The 20,021-nt window shown below is 36.1% G+C and overlaps 1 protein-coding gene across 1 annotated transcript in view; it reads left to right on the top strand.

Annotated features, from left to right (window-relative positions):
• The window catches only part of LOC127941330 (matrix metalloproteinase-17-like), a 58,913-nt gene extending 39,237 nt beyond the window's left edge, over positions 1-19,676 (top strand). The window contains exons 4-10 of the mRNA XM_052536274.1: positions 2,773-3,059; positions 10,372-10,548; positions 13,054-13,156; positions 14,425-14,507; positions 15,156-15,308; positions 16,020-16,277; positions 19,145-19,676. Of these exons, the coding sequence (XP_052392234.1) occupies positions 2,773-3,059; positions 10,372-10,548; positions 13,054-13,156; positions 14,425-14,507; positions 15,156-15,308; positions 16,020-16,277; positions 19,145-19,467 (1,384 nt within the window). The 3' untranslated portion in view covers positions 19,468-19,676. The remainder of the gene's footprint in view (positions 1-2,772; positions 3,060-10,371; positions 10,549-13,053; positions 13,157-14,424; positions 14,508-15,155; positions 15,309-16,019; positions 16,278-19,144) is intronic.
• The last annotated feature ends 345 nt before the right edge of the window (positions 19,677-20,021 follow it).

Genomic DNA, 20,021 nt, shown 5'->3' with positions numbered 1-20,021 from the left:
GATAATCCACCAGGGTTGGATTTCTTTTCATCCCTCATGGCACGTGCCTGTTTGATTAGGGAGAGTAACTAAAAACCATATCAGTGAAACGAGGGGATCTTTAAAGGGAAAGTGCACCCGAAAGTCAAAATACTGTTATCATTTATTTATCCGAAATCTGGCTGACTCACTTTCCACTGGGAAAACAAAATAATAATCAGAAATAATACAAAAGTACTAAAGCAAAATAATTTTAACATGCAGGGTTGTGTGATAAATGAAGACAGAAACTTTCAATCTTCAAAACGGATGCAGAAGCTTCATACAATTGGTCTGATATGATTTGTACATTATATTCCAAGTCTTCTGAAGCCGAACGATAGCTTTGTGTGAGAAACAGATCAAATGCAAGTCACTAATCACTTTATAATCTTGTGTGATTTAATTCAAGAACTATATTGGTTGATTCATGGATCAATTGATTAACTTAAAAAAAGGACTCAAAGGAATGATTAATTCATGAATTGGACATTGCTAAAAAAAAAAAAAAAAAAAAAAAAGATGAATGCTCAAAGAGGGTTATAAAGATTTTCAGTGAATAACGGATTAAGGTCCGGTCCACACGGAGACGCGTTTCAGGAATACGCACAAATTTTTTATCGGATAGGTGTTTCGTCCACACGGATCCGGCGTTTTCGTTAGGTGAAACCGCTATTTTTTGAAACCGGGTCCCAGAGTGGATAAATCTGAAAACGCCGTCTTTGCGTTTTCGTCTGGACGGCTAATCCGTATATTTTCTGAAACGATGATGTCATCAGCCCACGTCTCTCCCCTAGTCAGACACCTCTATGTCACGTAACAGCAACAAAAACATGAACAAACACTGAACGATTGTCTTTTTATTAACTAACATTAACACTGATTAATAAATGTATTGTACCATGTTCGTTTGTGTACCACGCGCAAGGTTTATGAGCATAGTCCAAGTCTTCTTCTCTGTTTTTAGTGTATCTCTGTGGCAGAATTACAGTGCCACATACTGGTCTGGCATGTATACTACATCATTTTGCGGTTTCGTGTGGACGCGGATATTTCTTGAGACGAGGAAAAAAAAGATCGGATTGGGGTAAGCTCCGTCTCCGTTTGGACGGGGCCCAAATTTCTGTCTGTTTTCACATTTTACAGAGACTATTTTTAGGAATCGTTCCTTTAAAACCCCTGTCTGGCTGTGTGCTGTTGGCACCTAGATGTGATTGATTTGATATGCGATTAACACCATACAGTAAATGTCCTGTCTGGACCACTGATCTGCAGGGGTCAGACCCGCTGTGAGAATTACCAAGGAACAGAGGAAATGAGTTCTTTTGAACTTGTTCGCCCTGATTTTTATTTGTCATTTTCTCTCTTTTCATCCCTTTCCCCTCTTGTCTGTCTAATCAGTCTCGTATCACATGGAGACAAAGAAGGGGGATTGTGACTGAAAATTAAACTTCAACATTTGAGCGTTTACATACTGCTGGGATGGCCAATCTTCCCAGAGGCACTTTTTCAGGCTTTCAGGTTAGCTGCCACTGCTAGTGCCTGTATAATAACCAGACGACATAAAGTAAAAAGCAGCCTTGATTATTTTTCAATTTATGCTGGCCGTCTATTGAAACCCTGCCGAGGGCACATTATAGCGAAAATTGATGGAAAATTGAACTAGAAATTCATACCTCCTTCCATAGCTCCCTACATTTTCATGTGATCTCATATTAGGGTCGTCATACTTTGGCTAGGACAGACTGAACTTATTGCATGTAAGCCTGTTCTGACAGGACATTTCAGTGAAACAGAATAGATTGTGTAAGAATAAAAACTAATTAAACTAATTAAATAATTAGGAAGAAATTGTAGGACCCCCTGAAAAGTCTGCTTTCCTAAATGTATTTTACCTATTTAAAAAATTAAAGAGAAAAAAAAAGACAGAATTTGCCATGAGTCTCAAGTGTTTCTAGGCTGAACATGAGCACAGATTTGACTCCATTTCACCTGAAATTCCCTTTCATACTTTGGATTTTTATTCTTTGCTGTGTGTGGAGTGCTTAGGATGTTTACTGCATTTCTGGCACAAGTCAAGCAGAAGAGCAATGGGGGTGATATGAATTCATGTACAAACCATGGGAGAATGTTAGCACACAAAGAGGTCACTTAGCTCATTGGAAATGCAGCTGGGAGCAACACTGACCTTGGCACTACTGTGTGTCTCCTGCCTTTTCTATTGAACCAACACACTGTAAACTCAACCGTTATCACATGTACCGCCATAGAGCTTGACAGATTCTACAGTACACGCTGACTTTGAGTAACCGGTGCCAATATTCTACCAGCACCCAAAGTCTCCTAATAACTCCTCTGGAAAAGTCAGTGTTCTGTAAAGGTAATAGAATACCAGAACCGGCTCTCTAAAATTAATTTCTCATCGATCTGTCTCTGTACATGGAAAGAGGGCTGAAATTGCCCTTGGATGAAGTGATTACCATGATTGTAGGGTGTAGTTGACCTCCAAATCACCCTTGTTTCTGAAATACCTTGAGTGAAAGAAAAACGAGGGAAAGGGGGAAGATGATGTTGTATAAATGTATAACCGTTGAACTAACTATGAGTTAGAAAGAGTCGGGAATGTCTTGTCCTATTTATGCATTCAAAGCAGTGTTGAATTTATCTTCTAGCACTGCTGGTGGTCTCAAAAAAGGATTCTTGTCTATTTCAAGTAAATGTTTCAAACATGAACTCATGTATTTGGTCTCACAGGGTCAGGACGTTTCCAAAGGAGTCAGCTTTGCTGGGCAGGGAGATGGTGCGGGCGCTTATGTACTACGCCCTGAAAGTGTGGAGTGACATCGCTCCTCTCAACTTCCATGAGGTGGCGGGAAATGAGGCAGACATTCAGATTGACTTCACTAAAGCTGACCATAATGACGGATACCCTTTCGATGGACCCGGTGGCACAGTAGCCCACGCATTCTTTCCAGGTGAACGATTCACAGCGGGTGACACACACTTTGATGATGATGAAGCCTGGACCTTCAGATCGCCAGGTAAGATAACATGACATATATAAATGAGCAGCAATGCATGTTGCGTTGTTCGCTGTGTTCAGAAAAAGAGCTCTTTATCTATTTTAAATAAATGAATTAGTTACAGTCCTGCTCAAACATTTGGAGTCAGTAAGATTTTTTCAAATGTTTTTAAAAAAAGTCACTTTTTTATTTGATCAAAAATACAGTAAAAACAGTATTATTGGGAAATATTATTTCAATTAAAATAACACATAATTATTAAAATAAATAAAATATTAAAATAACATTTTAATATATTTTTAAATAGAATTTAGTCATTTATGGCAAAGCTGAATTTTCAGTTGCAATTACTCCTGTATTTGGAGTCACATGATGTTTCAGAAATTATTCAAATATGCAGATTTCTTTTTATTACCAATGTTAAAAACATTTGTGTTGCTTTATGTTTTTGTGAAGGTCATAATATTTTTTTTTTCTACAGGATTTTCAGTGTAAAAGGTTTCACTTTCACTTTTGATTAACTGAATTTGTCCTTGTGGAATAAAAGTAATAATTTCTTTAAAAAACAAAATCAAAACTGATCTTACTGATCCCAAAGCAGCAATGTTTAAAAAAAAAAAAAAAAAGCAAATTGAAAGCTATATCTAAATAAATTAATCAAAATTAAAGTACAAAAATATTATATGGGTTGTGTACCAAAAAGTAATATATAACTGTTGAGATTTGATTGACAGGTAAAGATTTCCTGATTGGCTAATGGTCTAAATGGCTAAAAAGAGTGCTGTCCACCCCTGTAGCTCCTTTTTTTTTCTCTCTCAGACTGTCACAGAGACAAGGTGTGATTGCTCAGGACATCTTTTTTTCTGTCAGGTAATTGAGACATTTTGTGTGCATTACTCCAAAACTGGATCCTGAGCCCATGTGGCAGGGCCTGTCTGAAAGCAACAGACGCTGTTGTCTCAGTTCCTCACTCTTTTCTCATAGGCCATAACCAGACTTGACCATCTCCAAGATGCACCACCTAGGTAGCCAAAGTTGAGCAAGTTTGCCGAGAGGCTGTGTTAACCAAGAGGCTGTTAATCTGCATGGGTGCAGGTGGGTTTCCTTTTACCCCATCCTGCCCATTCAGTGTGAACTCTGTTTGAATTGGTTCAAACGACCCTTTGCATCCCTACTGTACTCTCTTGTGGCTATGGGCCATATGCTCATGGACAGCCGTAGAGTCTGCCCCAATTAGGTCCCCAATCAGAAGAGCAGCTGTTTGCTCCATCCTTTGGCAGGTGCGGATGTAGTATGAATGACTGAATAAGGAAAGAGAGCAAACGAGAGAAAGAGAAATGGGGAGGGAAAGGCCTACTTAAAAACCACAAGCCTTTCACGACCCACTTACACCATCTCGACATACACAGCTGAGCGTCAGACCCACTCCTGCACCTCTTTGTGTGTGCTCAACTGACCCTTCATCAAAACACTGCCATTTCCATGTTTCTGCTTCATTAGCTGTCCATCTAATGACCACCTGCGCCCGGACCTCCCATATGCTCATCAATTATTCCTAACTCGTCATCACCAGTCATTATTTATAATGCGGCTTTGTAACAAGCCCAAGATTTCAGCCAAAAATGTCCCAAATTACTGTGTTATTTTGGGCTTTCCATCTGCCCTCTAAGATCGTCCAACAAGACTATCCTCATTTTTTGACTGTTTGTATAAATGCCAGACTTTATGTTGCACTCTAATGCAACAGTGCTTTAAATTACTTTTTCTTTTCACATCAGTCAACACTTCATAGTGGACATTGTCAACAACAAGGTGAAAAAAGACCAAATCTGATTTTTGCTTTCTTTTTAGGGGGCATGGAGTTTAGGTAGACCTAAATAATAATTTATTTGTGATAAATATATTTTAAAATATATGTTAAATTGCTATATTACATAATCATTTATTGTTATATATCAGTAGCCATTACTCCAGTCTTCAGTGTAACATGATCCTTCAGAAATCATTCTAATATGATGATTCGCTTATTATCAAAAAGTTTTGCTGCTTAATATGTTTTGTGGAAAGTGTGAAACATTTTTTTCTGTAATATTTGATGTATAAAAGTTCAAAAGAACAGCATTTATTTGAAATTGAAATATATTTTTTTCATTATAAATGTCTTTTTTAATGTTTAATGTACCGTTTCTTGATAAAAGTATTAATTTCTTAAGAAAACCTTGCTGACGGCAAACTTTTGAACAGTAGTAAATATGCATTCAGCCACACACACACACACACACACACACACACACAAAAAAAAGGAAATAAAATAAAGAAACCTTTAATCGTAACTTAGCAGATAAACAATGTATAGGCCATTTTTTCAGTAACAAGTATGTCTTTTTTGTGGTTTGACCGCTTGACTAAATCTTTGACTAGGCATAGAGAAACTGTATAATAAACATCACACTTTTTCAGTTTGTGCAGTTTAAGTGACGAAACATGGAGTAATACTAAAATAAAGAGCTGGATGTATTGTTTGGAAAGGGAGAAAGAACTTGTTATTAAGCGGTAGGCAGAATGTGAAACAGAATTTAGTAGTTTACAGCATGGTGCCCGCGAAAGGATGTAAATAATGAATGTGATCCTTATAATAACACACACACAGCCTCCTTCTGCTGCGAACGAAACATCCACGTGTCTACAGATGATAGTTAAAAACATGCCTGCGATTTCAGTTTTATTATTGAGTTTCAGTGCTATTTGTTTCAAAATCCTACAATATTTAATTAAAATGTCATCTTAAATCATTAAGTAACAGGGAAAAAAATAATTTTCACCTTAAAATCAATCATTTTGAAGACGCAGAGCCTCACATTTATCAAGAACATGAATTTTTAATGCTCAGATGATTGAACTCCTCAAAAAAAAATACAAGTTTGATCATGCAAACGTTTCTTTTCCCCTCCAGCTCAGTCTGGAGAACTGTGAGCATATTGTTTTTGACACAACAAGAACTTCCTCTTTGAGGGAACAGAGGAAAGCAACAGGAAGGAGGAAGTTCTGCTGTGTGTAGAGTATAATTAACTCTTAATGGAGACTTGACAGAATCCAAACGGCTCTGTTTTTAGACTGTGGCTATCCTCATACTTGTTGCACAGCAGTGGAGGCGTCCTGTTTTCCCATGGGTCATAAGAGTGGAATCGCAGGAGTGTCTCTGTTGTTAGGACAGCAGGCAGATTGCTTTTATTAATTATTCCTTCACTGGCTGCTTACTAATACAGACTGATTGCTGTGGCCAAAATAAAAAGGCTCATTAAGCAGGTTGTTATTTTATAAACTTTTTGCAATTTGGCCCAAGCCCGTGATTCACTATTGTATTTAATGTCTATGTGCGTGTTATGTTCATGTTAATTGTGTGCATGACAAAATGAGGCAGAAGACCCTGGTCCATTATCGTCCATTTAAGCGAGCCGCCAGTCATTAGCAGTGAGTATTGTTGATTTCCTTTCTGCAAACAGACTGCGAGAGAGAGAGAGCGAGAGAGCGAGCGCTTTTTACCTTTAAGAAATCATCAATTTCCTGCCAGTGCTTCACCGACTTTAACGGATTAGTTCCATCAAAAATGAAATTGTTTACGCACCGTCATGTCCTTCAAAACTAGTAGGCTATTTTCTTTTGTCATTCTTTCTTTCTTTCTTTGTATAACCCAAAAAAAAGGAGAAATTTTGATGAATTATATTGGCTATTCTTTTACATGCAGTCGAAATAAATGGGAACTGAAGCTTTCAAGATTCACAAAGGACATAAAATCACAAAAACATAATATGAAAGTAGTGCATTTAACTTTTCCGCTTTGTTTCAAATCTTTTGAATCCATATGATCACAGTACTGAGTTAGTTTAACTTCAGAACCAGATCAGTTTGATTCATGAATAAACCATTCAGAGTTGTTTTGTGAAAAGATGTTGAAAAGTTAGTTGAACTAAAAAACTGAACACCTTACTTAAAGCCTTTATGTATGATGCATTATAAAATGTCATTAAAGGATATATTGCATATCATTATTCATAATATGCATTGTAATACATTATATCTTGTCAGAAATAATTATAACTGAATTTAAAAGGCATTGTGTAACACTGAATTGATAAGTGTTGAAAACTGTGGTTACAGTTATGCATTAGATTGTACAATACATAATAAAAGTACATTAACGGACATAATTAGTGCATTAGAACTACTTTTATAATGCATTATGCATAAAGGCTTTAAGTGTGTTACTCTGAATTTATTAACGAATCATTCAGACCTGATTATAAACTGATGTATTTAAAAGATCTGACTCAAAAGAATGATTCAGTCTTAGTGATTCATAATTAAGAGTTGTGAAGAATTCAATTGAATAAACACATTCGGATACAGAGTTGTCAAATTTTGGAAGATTTTAAATATTCTTATGTATGTGATATGTGTGTTGTATTGTGCTTTTGCATCTTTTTGAAGCTTGAAAGCCACCACAATTTATTGCAAAAAGAGCAACCAATACAAAACAAGAAAGAAACTCATGCAGGGCATAAGGGTGAGTAATTGATGACAGATTTTCAGTTTTTGGGTGAACTATTCCATTAAAGCCATTCTGATCTGATAATCCCAAACACATGTATTTGTGTACTGAACAGAAGGTACTTTAAAACCATAACCTTCACTCAAACAAGCCTTTGAAATCCAGGTCCAAACTGTTAGCATGCACAGGCTAAATTTCAGTCTTTAAATAGTTTACACTCATTTATTTCAGTCATCTGTGACAGACACCTTCAGTTTTCTTCTCTAGGCTGCCATGTACCAGATGTTTCCTGTGCGTAAGGTCTTAATCAGATTTCTTCACATCCATCTGTCATCCTCCACGTCTCCTCCTTTGGACCCGGATCAGCGCTAAGTTCATCTGGATGAATCTCTAGCTTGTGCTAAACAAATTAGCCTCTAGCAATCAGATACAGCTGTTGCTAACCAAACGTTGGGTAAAACTCATCAGTCATGAATCTTCTTCTAAATGTGTCGCTTAAAGGGACAGTGCAGCCAAAAATAAAATGTCTGACATCTATTACTCACCCACATGTCCTTGTAAATAAAAAGTGATTCTCCTTTTAAAGGAGTAGTTCATCCAAAAATTTCACCCACGGCCAATCCAAGTTGTAGTTGAGTTAGTTTCTTCATCAGAACAGATTTGGAAAAATTTAGCATTGCGTCACTTGCTCACCAGTGAATGGGTGCCGTCAGAATGAGAGTCCAAACAGCTGATCAGAACATCACAATAATCCACACAGCTCTAGTCCATCAGTTAAAGTCTTGTGAAGTTAAAAAGCTGTGTGTTTGTAAGAAACAAATCCATCAATAAGGCATTTTAACTTTAAACTGTGGCTTCTTGCCAAAATCCATAAATCATAACAGTGAAAATGTCCTTTCCCTGTTGTCCTCTTACATCAAAATCCACTGACATATTTATTTAGAACTGTTTTGGATTGTTTTCACTTGTTCAATTGATTTGTGCATATTTCTCTCCTCATTTGACAAGCCAACTTTTTCACTGAAGAAAGCGATATTATGGAAAAGGACTCACATTTTAGCCGGAAACAACAGTTAGAACATCTTTATAGATATAAATTTTTAACAAGCAGCTTTTTGCAATTGATCAAATGGAGTGTTGTGGGTTATTGTGATGTGTTTATCAGCTGTTTGGACTCTCATTCTGACGGCACCCATTCACATGCGGGGAATCCATCGGTGAGCAAGTGACGTAATGCTACATTTCTCCAAGTCTGTTCTGATGAAGAAACAAACTCTTTTAAATCTTGGACGACGTGAGCACATTTCCAGCAAATGTTTTCAAGTTGCACGAACGAATGAAACTCATATGGGTTCGAAAGTGATACGAGGGTGAGTAAATAATGACAGGATGTTCATTTGCAGCTCTGCCGTTCTTTTAAAAAGACGCACGGTTTGAGTTTATGCCTGCACTGTGACTTTCCTCATCAAAGTGAAAATCTGCCATGTCTGGGCTTCTTTTGTTTTGTGTATTCTTTCAAGCGCATAACGCTAATGCAAAAAGCAGGTACCCACATGAGGGAGTAGAGCCTCCGTTAGTGATACACAGCTGCTTTTAAGTCGTAATGAGCAAGTCATTGATTTAATCCTCGGTTTTGCTCAGAGGAGCTTGCATTCTGCTTTTACAGACCTGCTGCGTAAGGAAACTTCATGCGTCTTGGCATTTTCACAGTTTGTAGAGCTCGAGGTCCTATTCTGTCTGTCTATAGATCTCTTCCTGTTTGTTTGTCTGTCTCTCCATTCCAACAAATCCGATGACACTTTCCTGGCTCTGGCTGCATTTTTGTTGCCATCCCTAGGGGCCATTTAACAGAAAAGTGTGAATGTTTTTACGGCTGGCTGTGTACTAAAGCGAGATAATGAAAAAGGTGAGTAAGGTTTAATAGCACAGTCCTCCCTGTCAATCACCAGCTCATTGTGTTGAAAATGACAATGTGGGTGGACGTCCTGAACTATTCACAATATAATCACCATGATTTCCAGGACATAATTGCACCGGATGTCTTCATCCTCATGAAAAATCAGTTTGATGTATAATAGAACAGAAAGGAAATCCGTTTTCAGTTTGACTTAGATTAGATTACATGGAGAGCAAACTGCTGAGGTCTTCTGCTTCTCAGATTGTTCTCCCCGTGTGTTTCTCAATATTTTCTCAAATTGTGCTCATATTTGCAATGTCAGACATCGCATCAAATTATGTGGGATTTCATGAATAAATAATGAATAAAATATATGTATTTGTAGACTAATGTAATACTATCTATAAACTAATATATGGAAAATATTAGTACTCCCCAATAAAATGCTGTTAAATGTGTAAAGCTGAAGCGAAATATAAAACTGGCCAACAATAACATAAAAATAATTTGTGAATTATTTAAAAATTAAAATAAGGTAATTATTATTTGTCACTTAAAAAAAATATTTTGAATAAATGTAAAAAAAAATTAATGAATTTTTAAAAAAAATATATTTTTTTTAATATTCCACTGTTTTTTTCCTCAAATGCATGGTGTTCTTTGGAAATGTATTTAATTTTTTTTTGTTATTATTAATTTATTTTTACACTGCTTTTCTCTCAACATTTTTGCAAACCTTTTAGCGCCAGCTTGGTGTCTGGGTTTCTCCGGACCCCAGTTTAAACAAACCTCTGGACTAAGCAATACTTTCTTCCTCTGGTTTGTTATTATGAAGAAAAGGCTTTTTTTCTTAAACATTTCTTTATTCTGTCTTTTCTCATTAGATTCCCATGGAATGGATCTTTTCGCAGTGGCGGTGCATGAGTTTGGCCATGCCATAGGGCTCGCACACACTTCTGCCATTGAGTCTATCATGCGCCCTTACTACCAGGGGCCAGTGGGCGACCCGCTCAAATACAACCTCCCGTACGAAGACAAGATTCGTGTCTGGCAACTTTACGGTAAGAAAGTCCACCCCTCGGTCACGTCTGGCTCCTTCCTCTCCATCAGTTAGCTGAAAACAGGCGCTGTGGCAGATCGTCAGACTGTGTGAGCTGAGATCTTCAATCACATGTGGACACCCTGCTATCACTGTTTAAATCTCTGATGCCTTGGCATTGTTGGAGAAGCAAAAAAGTGACAAGTAGCAACAACAGTCTCTCTGCAAGTCATTCAGACAGATAGATTCTGTAATCTGTCAACAGTAAACACACAAGGATGACACTAAGAATGAGTTGTGCCTGCTGATAGTGCAGTTATTGCCATATTCACTAAAAGAACTGGAATCAGGTGCCACAAATATGCCAGCAAAATCTTCATAACACAGTTTTGTGAATTCTTATCTTGTGCATCTATTCTGAGTGCACAGATATGGATAAAGCAGCCATTGTATTTAATGTATTTAGTAGAACCAATTAAAAATAGCATTTTCTGTTGCTAAGAGTGCAAAATTAAACCCAGTTTTTAAACATTATTATTATACTTTATTCTTTTAATATATGTATTAAATGCCATTATATTGTATTTTGTTATTTTACTGTATTTATTAGATTTAATATTTTATTTTATTTATTATATTGTATGTTAATGAATGCAATAATATATAATATTATATTTAAATCCAGTGAATATTATATTAATTATATTCAGACATTATTATTATTATCATCATCATTATATTAATTCACACATGTGCCAATCACTGTTATTTTACTCTCACTGAGATACTAATATAGATTTTATTATTATTTTGAATTATTTTTTATTTTTATATTACATTTTTATTTTCATTTTTGTTAATGTTTTAGTCCATTTTATTTTTGGTAATTATTATTATTATTATTATTATTTTAATATTCAAATGTATTTGTATGGGAAATGCTGCTTTGGCAACTAGCTGAACAAAATAAATTGAATTTAATTTTATTTCAGTTAACAAATAGTACCAGCAAAAGTTTTAATGTGTTTAGTTCTAGATAACTAACCCTGGTGTTAAGATGTATTGCTGAAATAACAATATATTGTACGATTGTAATATGATCCCCTATGTGCTTTAGTTATTTATTATTATTAGTTATTTAATTAGTTAATTTGTATTTAAGGTTATTTCGTTTGTTTTAGTCAGTTGTTATGGAAAGAGTGCATCCATGTTACTTTCAGTAGTTCTCCTCCATCACTTCCCACTCACACCACCTTGTTTTTAGCTGAAGTGCCCATTTCTAATTTGGAGTGATTGGCACGGCATGCACCCTCTGCAGGCTGCCCTTTTCTGGGATCCCACCAAGCAAATAACAGGCCCCAAACGAGGGACGCAGAGAGCAGAAGTGATTTGGTTTGTATAGGGGCACTATTGATTTAATTATATGGCAGTGTTGAGCCAGGCTAGGAGCACAGGGATTAATTGGTCGTAACCATGATTTGGAACCTGCCAATCAACATGCAGAATGCTGAACGGTGCTGCAAACACACATGTGGGAAGCAAAGAGATAGAGTAGTAATGCAGGTGAATGTGGGCCATATAATATATCCATGTGTAATTTCTGCAATTTAATGAGTGTGCACATTAAATACCACTGCTTTTTAATTAATTAACCCTTATGTGCTGCTGAGATTGATCTTACCGTCTTTATTTTAATAATAGTATTTCATAGTGAACTCTGCTTGTCGGATTGATCTCTTGAGAAACAGATCCCAGTAATCTCAAGTGTCTTCTTGTGTGTTTCATCTCAATATTGCCTCAAGTTGTGCTCTGACATTTCAATATGAACTGAACTAAACAGTCTCCAAAGGCCAAATTATCCCAGCCATGCCATCCACACTGATTTTATAGCTCCGTTCTCTTCCTGTATTATATATCAGCAGTTGATATACGGTAACAGTCTCATTTGTGTCTCCTTTTTAAAGAGGAGTATCTGAAACAAAGTTAAGAAAAAAATACAACATAACTGAAAACTAAGAAAAAAAACATAGTTTCATAATTAATATTTGATTAATTCATAATTGCATCATATATAATTATGAATATATATATATATATATATATATATATATATATATATATATATATATATATATATATATATATATATATATATATTTTTTTTTTTTAGCTTTTAAAAGGTCCCCAAACAGGTTTAAATCTTAAACAAATTGCATTCTTTAAAAAGAAATATTATTTGACTTGGAACTAAGTAGGAATGAACTTGTGCATTTTGTTGGTTGTTAAACTTTGTGCTCATTAGCTTATTTTTACTTGCACATTATTACTCATATATTATCTTATGTCTTATGTGGCAATGCAATACAAATTTTTCCTGAGTCTGGCTGTTTTCTCTAACTTTGAGTGATTATTGGACTGTCATAAAGTTTTTCCAAAAGTAAAGACTGCATTTATTGTGTGCTCCTCTCAGAAATAAGGCGGTTTTATGCTTTTGTGCAAGTTGAACTATAGCCTTGTGTTTTGTCAGGTGTTCGGGAGTCCGTATCGCACACGATGCAGCCAGATGACCCCTCTCAAACGGCCGAACCTCCCGTTCTGCTTGACCTCCCCAAAAACAGATCCACGATACCGTGAGTCAACAAGCATGCACCCACAAAAGCCACACTCCTCTGGCCGGCGTGTCTTGAATATTTTGAATCGCAGACGTAGCAGTCTATCATATAGAAAGAGAGTATGCATGGACTTCATAATGTGCATGCATCTGCACTCAACCTTCCTGAAGCAAATACCAGAATGACACAAATTACAGACTCAATTCCTTACTCCTAGTATGCAAACATTTAGCTACTCTGAGAGCAGCGTGCACCTCTCTATTTCTCCATCTTGATGGCAGACGTGTGAGACAGGAAGGTTTTGTTTGACCAAGGTCAGTAATAAATATAGCATTACTCTCAGAGAGCTCATCTAATAAACTGTGAATGAAGATCTTTGTTAATAAAGTGTAAGATGAGTTCCGGCTCACAAAAGCAGCTCTGTGACCGTAATTGCTCCATCATTAGCATCCCAGTCACGTCAAAGTGTTAAGCAAGTCATTAGCCGAGGGGATAACGGCATAACGCATTCAGAGATTCTGTTGCAAGCTGGTTATAACAGCTTTATTGATTTGCCCAATCTTAAACCAAGCACATAATAAGGACTGGTTGCACATAGCCATAGCTAGCCAAAAATATTCATATGCAGACTTATGGTAAAAGTGCTAATGCTTTCAAACAAGCACTGATGGCTTGGGCTAATTCAAAACTGAATATTTAAATGGTGGCGTAAGAAAGTAGTGCATATTTTAGAGAACCAGAAAAATGTGTCAGCTGTAGTATTTTTTATTTTATATTTTAATTTCTTATATATTGTTTTATTAATTTATTTTAGATTACATTTACTTTCTATTTTATGTTTATATTTTTATAATTTAATTTGTATTTATTTATTTAATTAAAATTTTCCTTTTGTTTTTATTTGTTTTAAATAACTTTATTACATTTTTTATTATTATTACTTATATATATATAAGTAATAATAATAAAAAATGTAATAAAGTTATTTAAAACAAATAAAAACAAAAGGAAAATTTTAATTAATGTATATATATATATATATATATATATATATATATATATATATATATATATATATATATATATATATATATATATTCAACTACTCTTGCTGGCTATATATATATATATATATATATATATATATCGTCAATTATTCCTTCCATAATCAATGATTTACTCATGTAGACACAAACCCTTCTACTGGTGAAAGTCTTGTGCTCTACCTTCACACACCTTGCTAAGTTTATCCATTTCATTTGTTTTCTCTTGTAATTTTTTCCCAGACCTGCCCATGATGCCCCTGACAGATGCACTAGTTACTTTGATGCTGTAGCCCAGATTCGAGGGGAGGCCTTCTTTTTCAAAGGTAAGAGCATCCTGAATTCCACACTGAACTCAATAGCCATAGCAATAGACCAAGTATAAAGTAAATATCTTGCATTGTTAAAATAAAATGAATGTAATAAAAAAGCATAATTGCATGGCTAAAACTGATACTAAGATGATATTAAGATATTAATAACTGTTATTAAGATACAATATATATTGAGTTTATTTTTTAAACCTGTTTAATTATCCCACTTGAATTAGGTTAAATGTTTAAGCATGAACATTTGAATAAAATAAAATAATAAAAAATAAATACATTTTCAAATTAAGGACTTCAAATCAGTTTTGTGGACACACACACACAATTATTTTATTTATTTTTTAATCATGAATTAGAATTTCTTGAACTTGGACTGCTGTGACATTGTATTGGTTTCCTGTTTAGTCATGGATGTGCTCTCTGCAGACAACTGCTGTCTGCATTTTGATATATTATCATTTGTGCACTGTATTTGCTTGGCTGCTTCTGCCAGCTGGGCACCGTCCTCCACACTGCACCCGGGCATGCGCACAGTCCACGCTTTATTATTCACTGTCCCTTTAACATCATATGATAGCACATAATTACACCAGAAGCATAAACACACCAATAACCACACATTCTTACTGTCCAACCTCTCGTCAGGGAAGTATTTTTGGCGTCTGACGCGTGAGAAGCATCTGGTGTCATTAAGGCCAGCTCAGATCCATCGTTTCTGGAGGGGGTTGCCTGTTAACCTGGACAGCGTGGATGCTGTATACGAGAGACCTGGAGACCATAAGATAGTGTTCTTTAAAGGTAAATACCTGGATTTCATCTTTTAGTAAGTTAATATTTAATGTCACCCTTCAATATAACCTTTACTTAAATTATTACTCATACATCTTGACTGGTTTGTCAGAATTTCAAATCCTTAAGTATAAAACTCTGGCACATAACTCATCCTGAACTGAATGAGTGCAACTCCTTAGCATTGTGGTGTCGAGAGTTTTGCACAACACATTAACTTCAGAAAATGTCTAAATCTAGTTTAGCACTGTGATTTTTTTTTTTTTGGCCGGGGGCAGTCAGTAATCAGAGGTAATTCCACAGTTAAAGAGATCAAGAACATCTATCAAAAGCTCTTTAAAATCATTTTGTGCAGTATTTCAAAAAGACCCTCTGATAATGTAGTTCATTCCAAACATTTTAAGTAAAATACTCCCTAGGGCGTAAACACTCACTCGAAGAAAAATTCTCTAAATTATTGGATTTCTCAAGTTATGTAAATGTCATTTTTAATAAGAGCTAGACTATAAAGCAAACAATGTCCTTCAGAGATATAATGCGAGTGTGTTTTGAAGTCGTATCTCAAATCCAATTTCAGCTCTAAAGCAAGCAGGTAAACAGAACTTGTTATGTATATTTAGAGCATTTAAATGTATTTCACAGCAGGTCTGGGTTTTCTAATCTGGTCTGCTGCTAGCCTACAGTTTCCCACCTCACAATAAGTCATTCTAAATTCTTCAGGTGGGAAATATTGGGTGTTCAAGGACAATAATGTAGAAGAGGGCTACCCACGGGCTGTCACTGACTTCGGGCTGCCTGCGGAAGGAGTGGATGCTGTATTTGTCTGGCTGCACAATGAGAAGACCTACTTCTTCAAGGACAACCGTTACTGGCGCTATGATGACCATCTGCGACACATGGACCTCGGCTACCCAAAAGATACAGCGCTGTGGAAAGGGATCCCACCTCAACTGGATGATGCCATGCGGTGGTCTGACAGTAAGTATTGTGAATCGTACAATGTCTCTTGAATTTTAAGCAACTCTCCTGGATGTTATCCTTGAAAGCTTGAATCGTTTTCCTTCCCGGGTAAAAAGGCCGACATGAATTTTCATTCTTGTCTAGGTTGCATACCGGTTTGCTTTTGAACTAGGTGGAGGACAGCACAGCCAAAAACTTTTTTTTTTTTGTCTGCAAAAAAAAACTTAAAAAAAAAACGTAACGACACAAAACATTAAAGACAAGTAATTTAGAGCATGTCTGTTAGCTTTAAGACTGTTGATATGTTCTTAAAAGTTTACAAAAACAGCTTTTTGTAGTATCATTTTGGAAAATGGAACAAAAATGTTGGTGTACGCAGATGTCCAATAAAATGGTCTCTGAAATGAGAACATCTTGCCACCTAAATAATTAATACGGTGTATAAATGCCCCAAAATAGCAATAGCAAATCAGTGTTTTTTTTTTTGTTTTTTTTTTGCCAGTGACATACAAAAAAGTTGTTGGGTGATTTTAAACATTTAGCACCTCAGCATGTGTTATTTTAGTATTATTTATACTATTATTTATAGTGTTTATTAATATTGGGAATTTTATTTTTATATTTTCAGTTTTCATTTTTGTTTCATTTTTATTTAGTAATTTTATGTCCTTTTATCTTTTTAAATGAGTTTCGGTGTTTTGTAATATTTTTATTTTTCTGTTTTATTTTTTTAGTAATTTTAAGTCTTTTTTTTCTTTAACTTTAAGTATTATTTCAGTTTGTTGACGTGACAAGATTTCTCATTTTCTTTTTTTTCCCAGATATATTTCAATTAACAAACTTTTTTTGTTATTAACAAAACACTTTTAATAGTTTTGGTTAATAATAACAACACTGTTCAGCATGCTCTCAGCTTCCAGTTTCAATTCAAAACTCAGTAAAGAAAACTAGGCTTATCAAGAAAATAAAAATCCTTATATTAGCCACTTTCCTCTTAAAATTATTTAAAATGAGCTCATATTATCTTCTATCATGTTCAGTACATATTCAGTAACAACTCAAAAATGGGTCTTTAATGCTGTATATGTAATTCAGAGGGATTGTGCACAGTTTTACGACCCTGATTCCTCTTGGAAGATATGATTGTATTTAGGTGGAGAGGATGTTAGCCAGGCAGGTGTTTGATTGTGTGGTTGTCATAGCAGCAGTTTTGAGGTCTATGTGAGCAGAATGGAGAAAGGGGCATAATGTCCTGTCATGCCTAATGCATGGCATTGTGTCTAATGCACAGTGAGCTCCTTGTGTCCTCTAAAATGAAGAGCAGACATTTGAAATGCTGTGGTGGAACGAATCAAGCCTGTGTTAAATAAAAGCAATGCTTGCAAAGCACATAGCCTAAGTACTTTCATGTAAAAACACACATACAGCTTCTTCTATTTCCTTCTTTCCATGTTGTCTATTACTGTCAAAACTGAGCTGATGCATGCAATAATTCAAAAGGTTAACACTGTTAACCCATTTATTAAATTTGACCAACCCATTGTCAGCATATTCCAATTATGCAAAATGATTGACAGGTAGAAAGCCTATTTCTAGTACAGGCTACTTTCTTTTTTTCTTTTGCTCTTTGTTGTGTGCCAACCCCACAGGAAGCGTTCTGAACGAGGAATGAGAGCAGGCCACAGTGACAGTCCCTGGCCTCCGAGGGAGGGAAAGGGTATCAGCCTGAGGAGGTGCTGGCAACAGTATCCCCTTCAAATAGTCAGCACTGAAAGCCAATTTCACCTGCAGAGTGAGACAGAGAGAGATAGTAAAGCTCTTTTTCAGATGGGACAAAGATGCAAGCATTAGGCTGAACCTGAGGAACAGGCTTTCATCAAGTTGCAAAATGTGGTGATATCCGTTGGTGATTCTAGACTCTATCTAGAGGGCTATTGTCTCGTGTCTTATCCTCCGTAAAACAATTACTTGAAAGTGAATGAATAAATGAATGAATGGGCGGCCTCTTTAAAGAAATCTGAATCTTAATATTTATTCAGAGACACTGGAGGTGGAACATTATGTAGAATGAAATCTATGGACGTTGGAGCTTGTATAGCCATGGACCATATCATATCATCCATCCATATCAGTAACCCAGTGTGTCTCTATTGAATTTCTTAAACTTGATTTAACAAATCTCTTCCAAAGCAATGCAATTCTTCAAATAATGATCTTTAGTCTCTAATTCTGAGCCAAAGTCCTCAGGATCCTTAAAAAAATTCTGCCTCACAATCTTGAAAGGAAAATGAACTGGTAATCGCTTGATTATCAGTCAACTTATTCATGAAGGCAAAATTGGACCGAATCCAAAAAAAGGAAAAAGGATAAACACCGATGGCAGCAGAAAAACAGAAATCCAATAAGTAAAAAAAAATATGAAAAACTTCTGTGCCAATTGAGTAAAATAGAAAATATAATTGGGTGCCTAGATTCAATAAATGGAGAAAAAGAAATACAAAAAGAAAAAAGGAATCCACACAACAAACAAAATACAAAGATCAAGGTCCTTTGAACAAAAATATCTTTTTTTTTTTGTCAGCCAATCAATTCTCCAACAACTACGAATGTGAAACAGACCATCTGTATCCACAGACTACAGACTTGAGAAGCACTGCTCAAATCATATTCGACTACAGTATTACTGGGGGTCAAGCCCCCCCAAGGCTCAAATTCTAGTATTTCCCAGGGTGGTCTCAAAACAGGAAATAGAGTTGACAAAAGCCGCAGAGGGAAAAGTGAAACCATAATAATGTGTATGGCAGATGAAAGCAAGTCTGAAAAATCCATTCTACGCATCAACCTGCATTTTATTTCCTGGTATTTTTCACTTTCTCTCTTCCCAGGAGCGTCATATTTCTTTAAGGGAAAGGAGTACTGGCGTGTGGCAGGCAGTGATATGGAGGTTGAAGCGGGTTATCCGCGTCCCATCGGCAAGGACTGGCTGATGTGCACAGAAATGCAGTCGGACTCCCCGGAGATGCAGAACAACTCAAACACAAGGCTTCACGGGCAGCACCACGCAGACCATGCGGAAAACGGCTATGAGGTGTGTTCCTGCACTTCGGACACAGCCTCCCCGTTGGGGACGCGACTGACCTTCTCGCCCACCTGGGTTTTAGCGCCGCTCTGGACACTCACACTCGTTCTCTCCTCTGCTCCTCTCTGATAAGTGCAGAGCCACAGGCCTGTTCTGAAAAAGACTCCAGGAGCAGAACATACAGCAGCCTGTGGGTAAAGAGAGTGTTAAAATGCTCTGGAAAAGCCTTTTGACAGCACCGGACTGATGGAAAGGCCTCAGCACTTCAGTAAAGAGAGGGATTGGATCACATTCACATTTTCTTTTTCTGTTCAGTTTTTTTTGGGGGGGGGGGGGGTGGGGGGTGATACTTTGTTTATGTTTTTTCTAGAAAATGGAAATTCTGTTATTATTACTATTATTATTATTATTATTATTATTCTTTGTGGTGATAGCTATTGCTTATCTGAACAAAGGGTGAAAAATGAAAAATTGCTGCAGATGTAGATGAGTTTGTTTCTTCATCGGAACAGATTTGCATAACTTTAGCTTTACATCACTTACTCACCAATGGATCCTCTGCAGTCAATGGGTGGCATCAAACTGCTGAAAAAAACATCATAATAATCCACAATTAATCTATATATCTCAAGTCCATGAATTAACATATTTTAATGTAGTGTAAATCTGTGTGTTTGTAAGAA

Source organism: Carassius gibelio, chromosome A21 (assembly GCF_023724105.1).
Source record: "Carassius gibelio isolate Cgi1373 ecotype wild population from Czech Republic chromosome A21, carGib1.2-hapl.c, whole genome shotgun sequence".
Classification (NCBI taxonomy): Eukaryota; Metazoa; Chordata; class Actinopteri; order Cypriniformes; family Cyprinidae; genus Carassius; species Carassius gibelio.
This window is presented reverse-complemented; position numbering and strand designations above follow the sequence as displayed.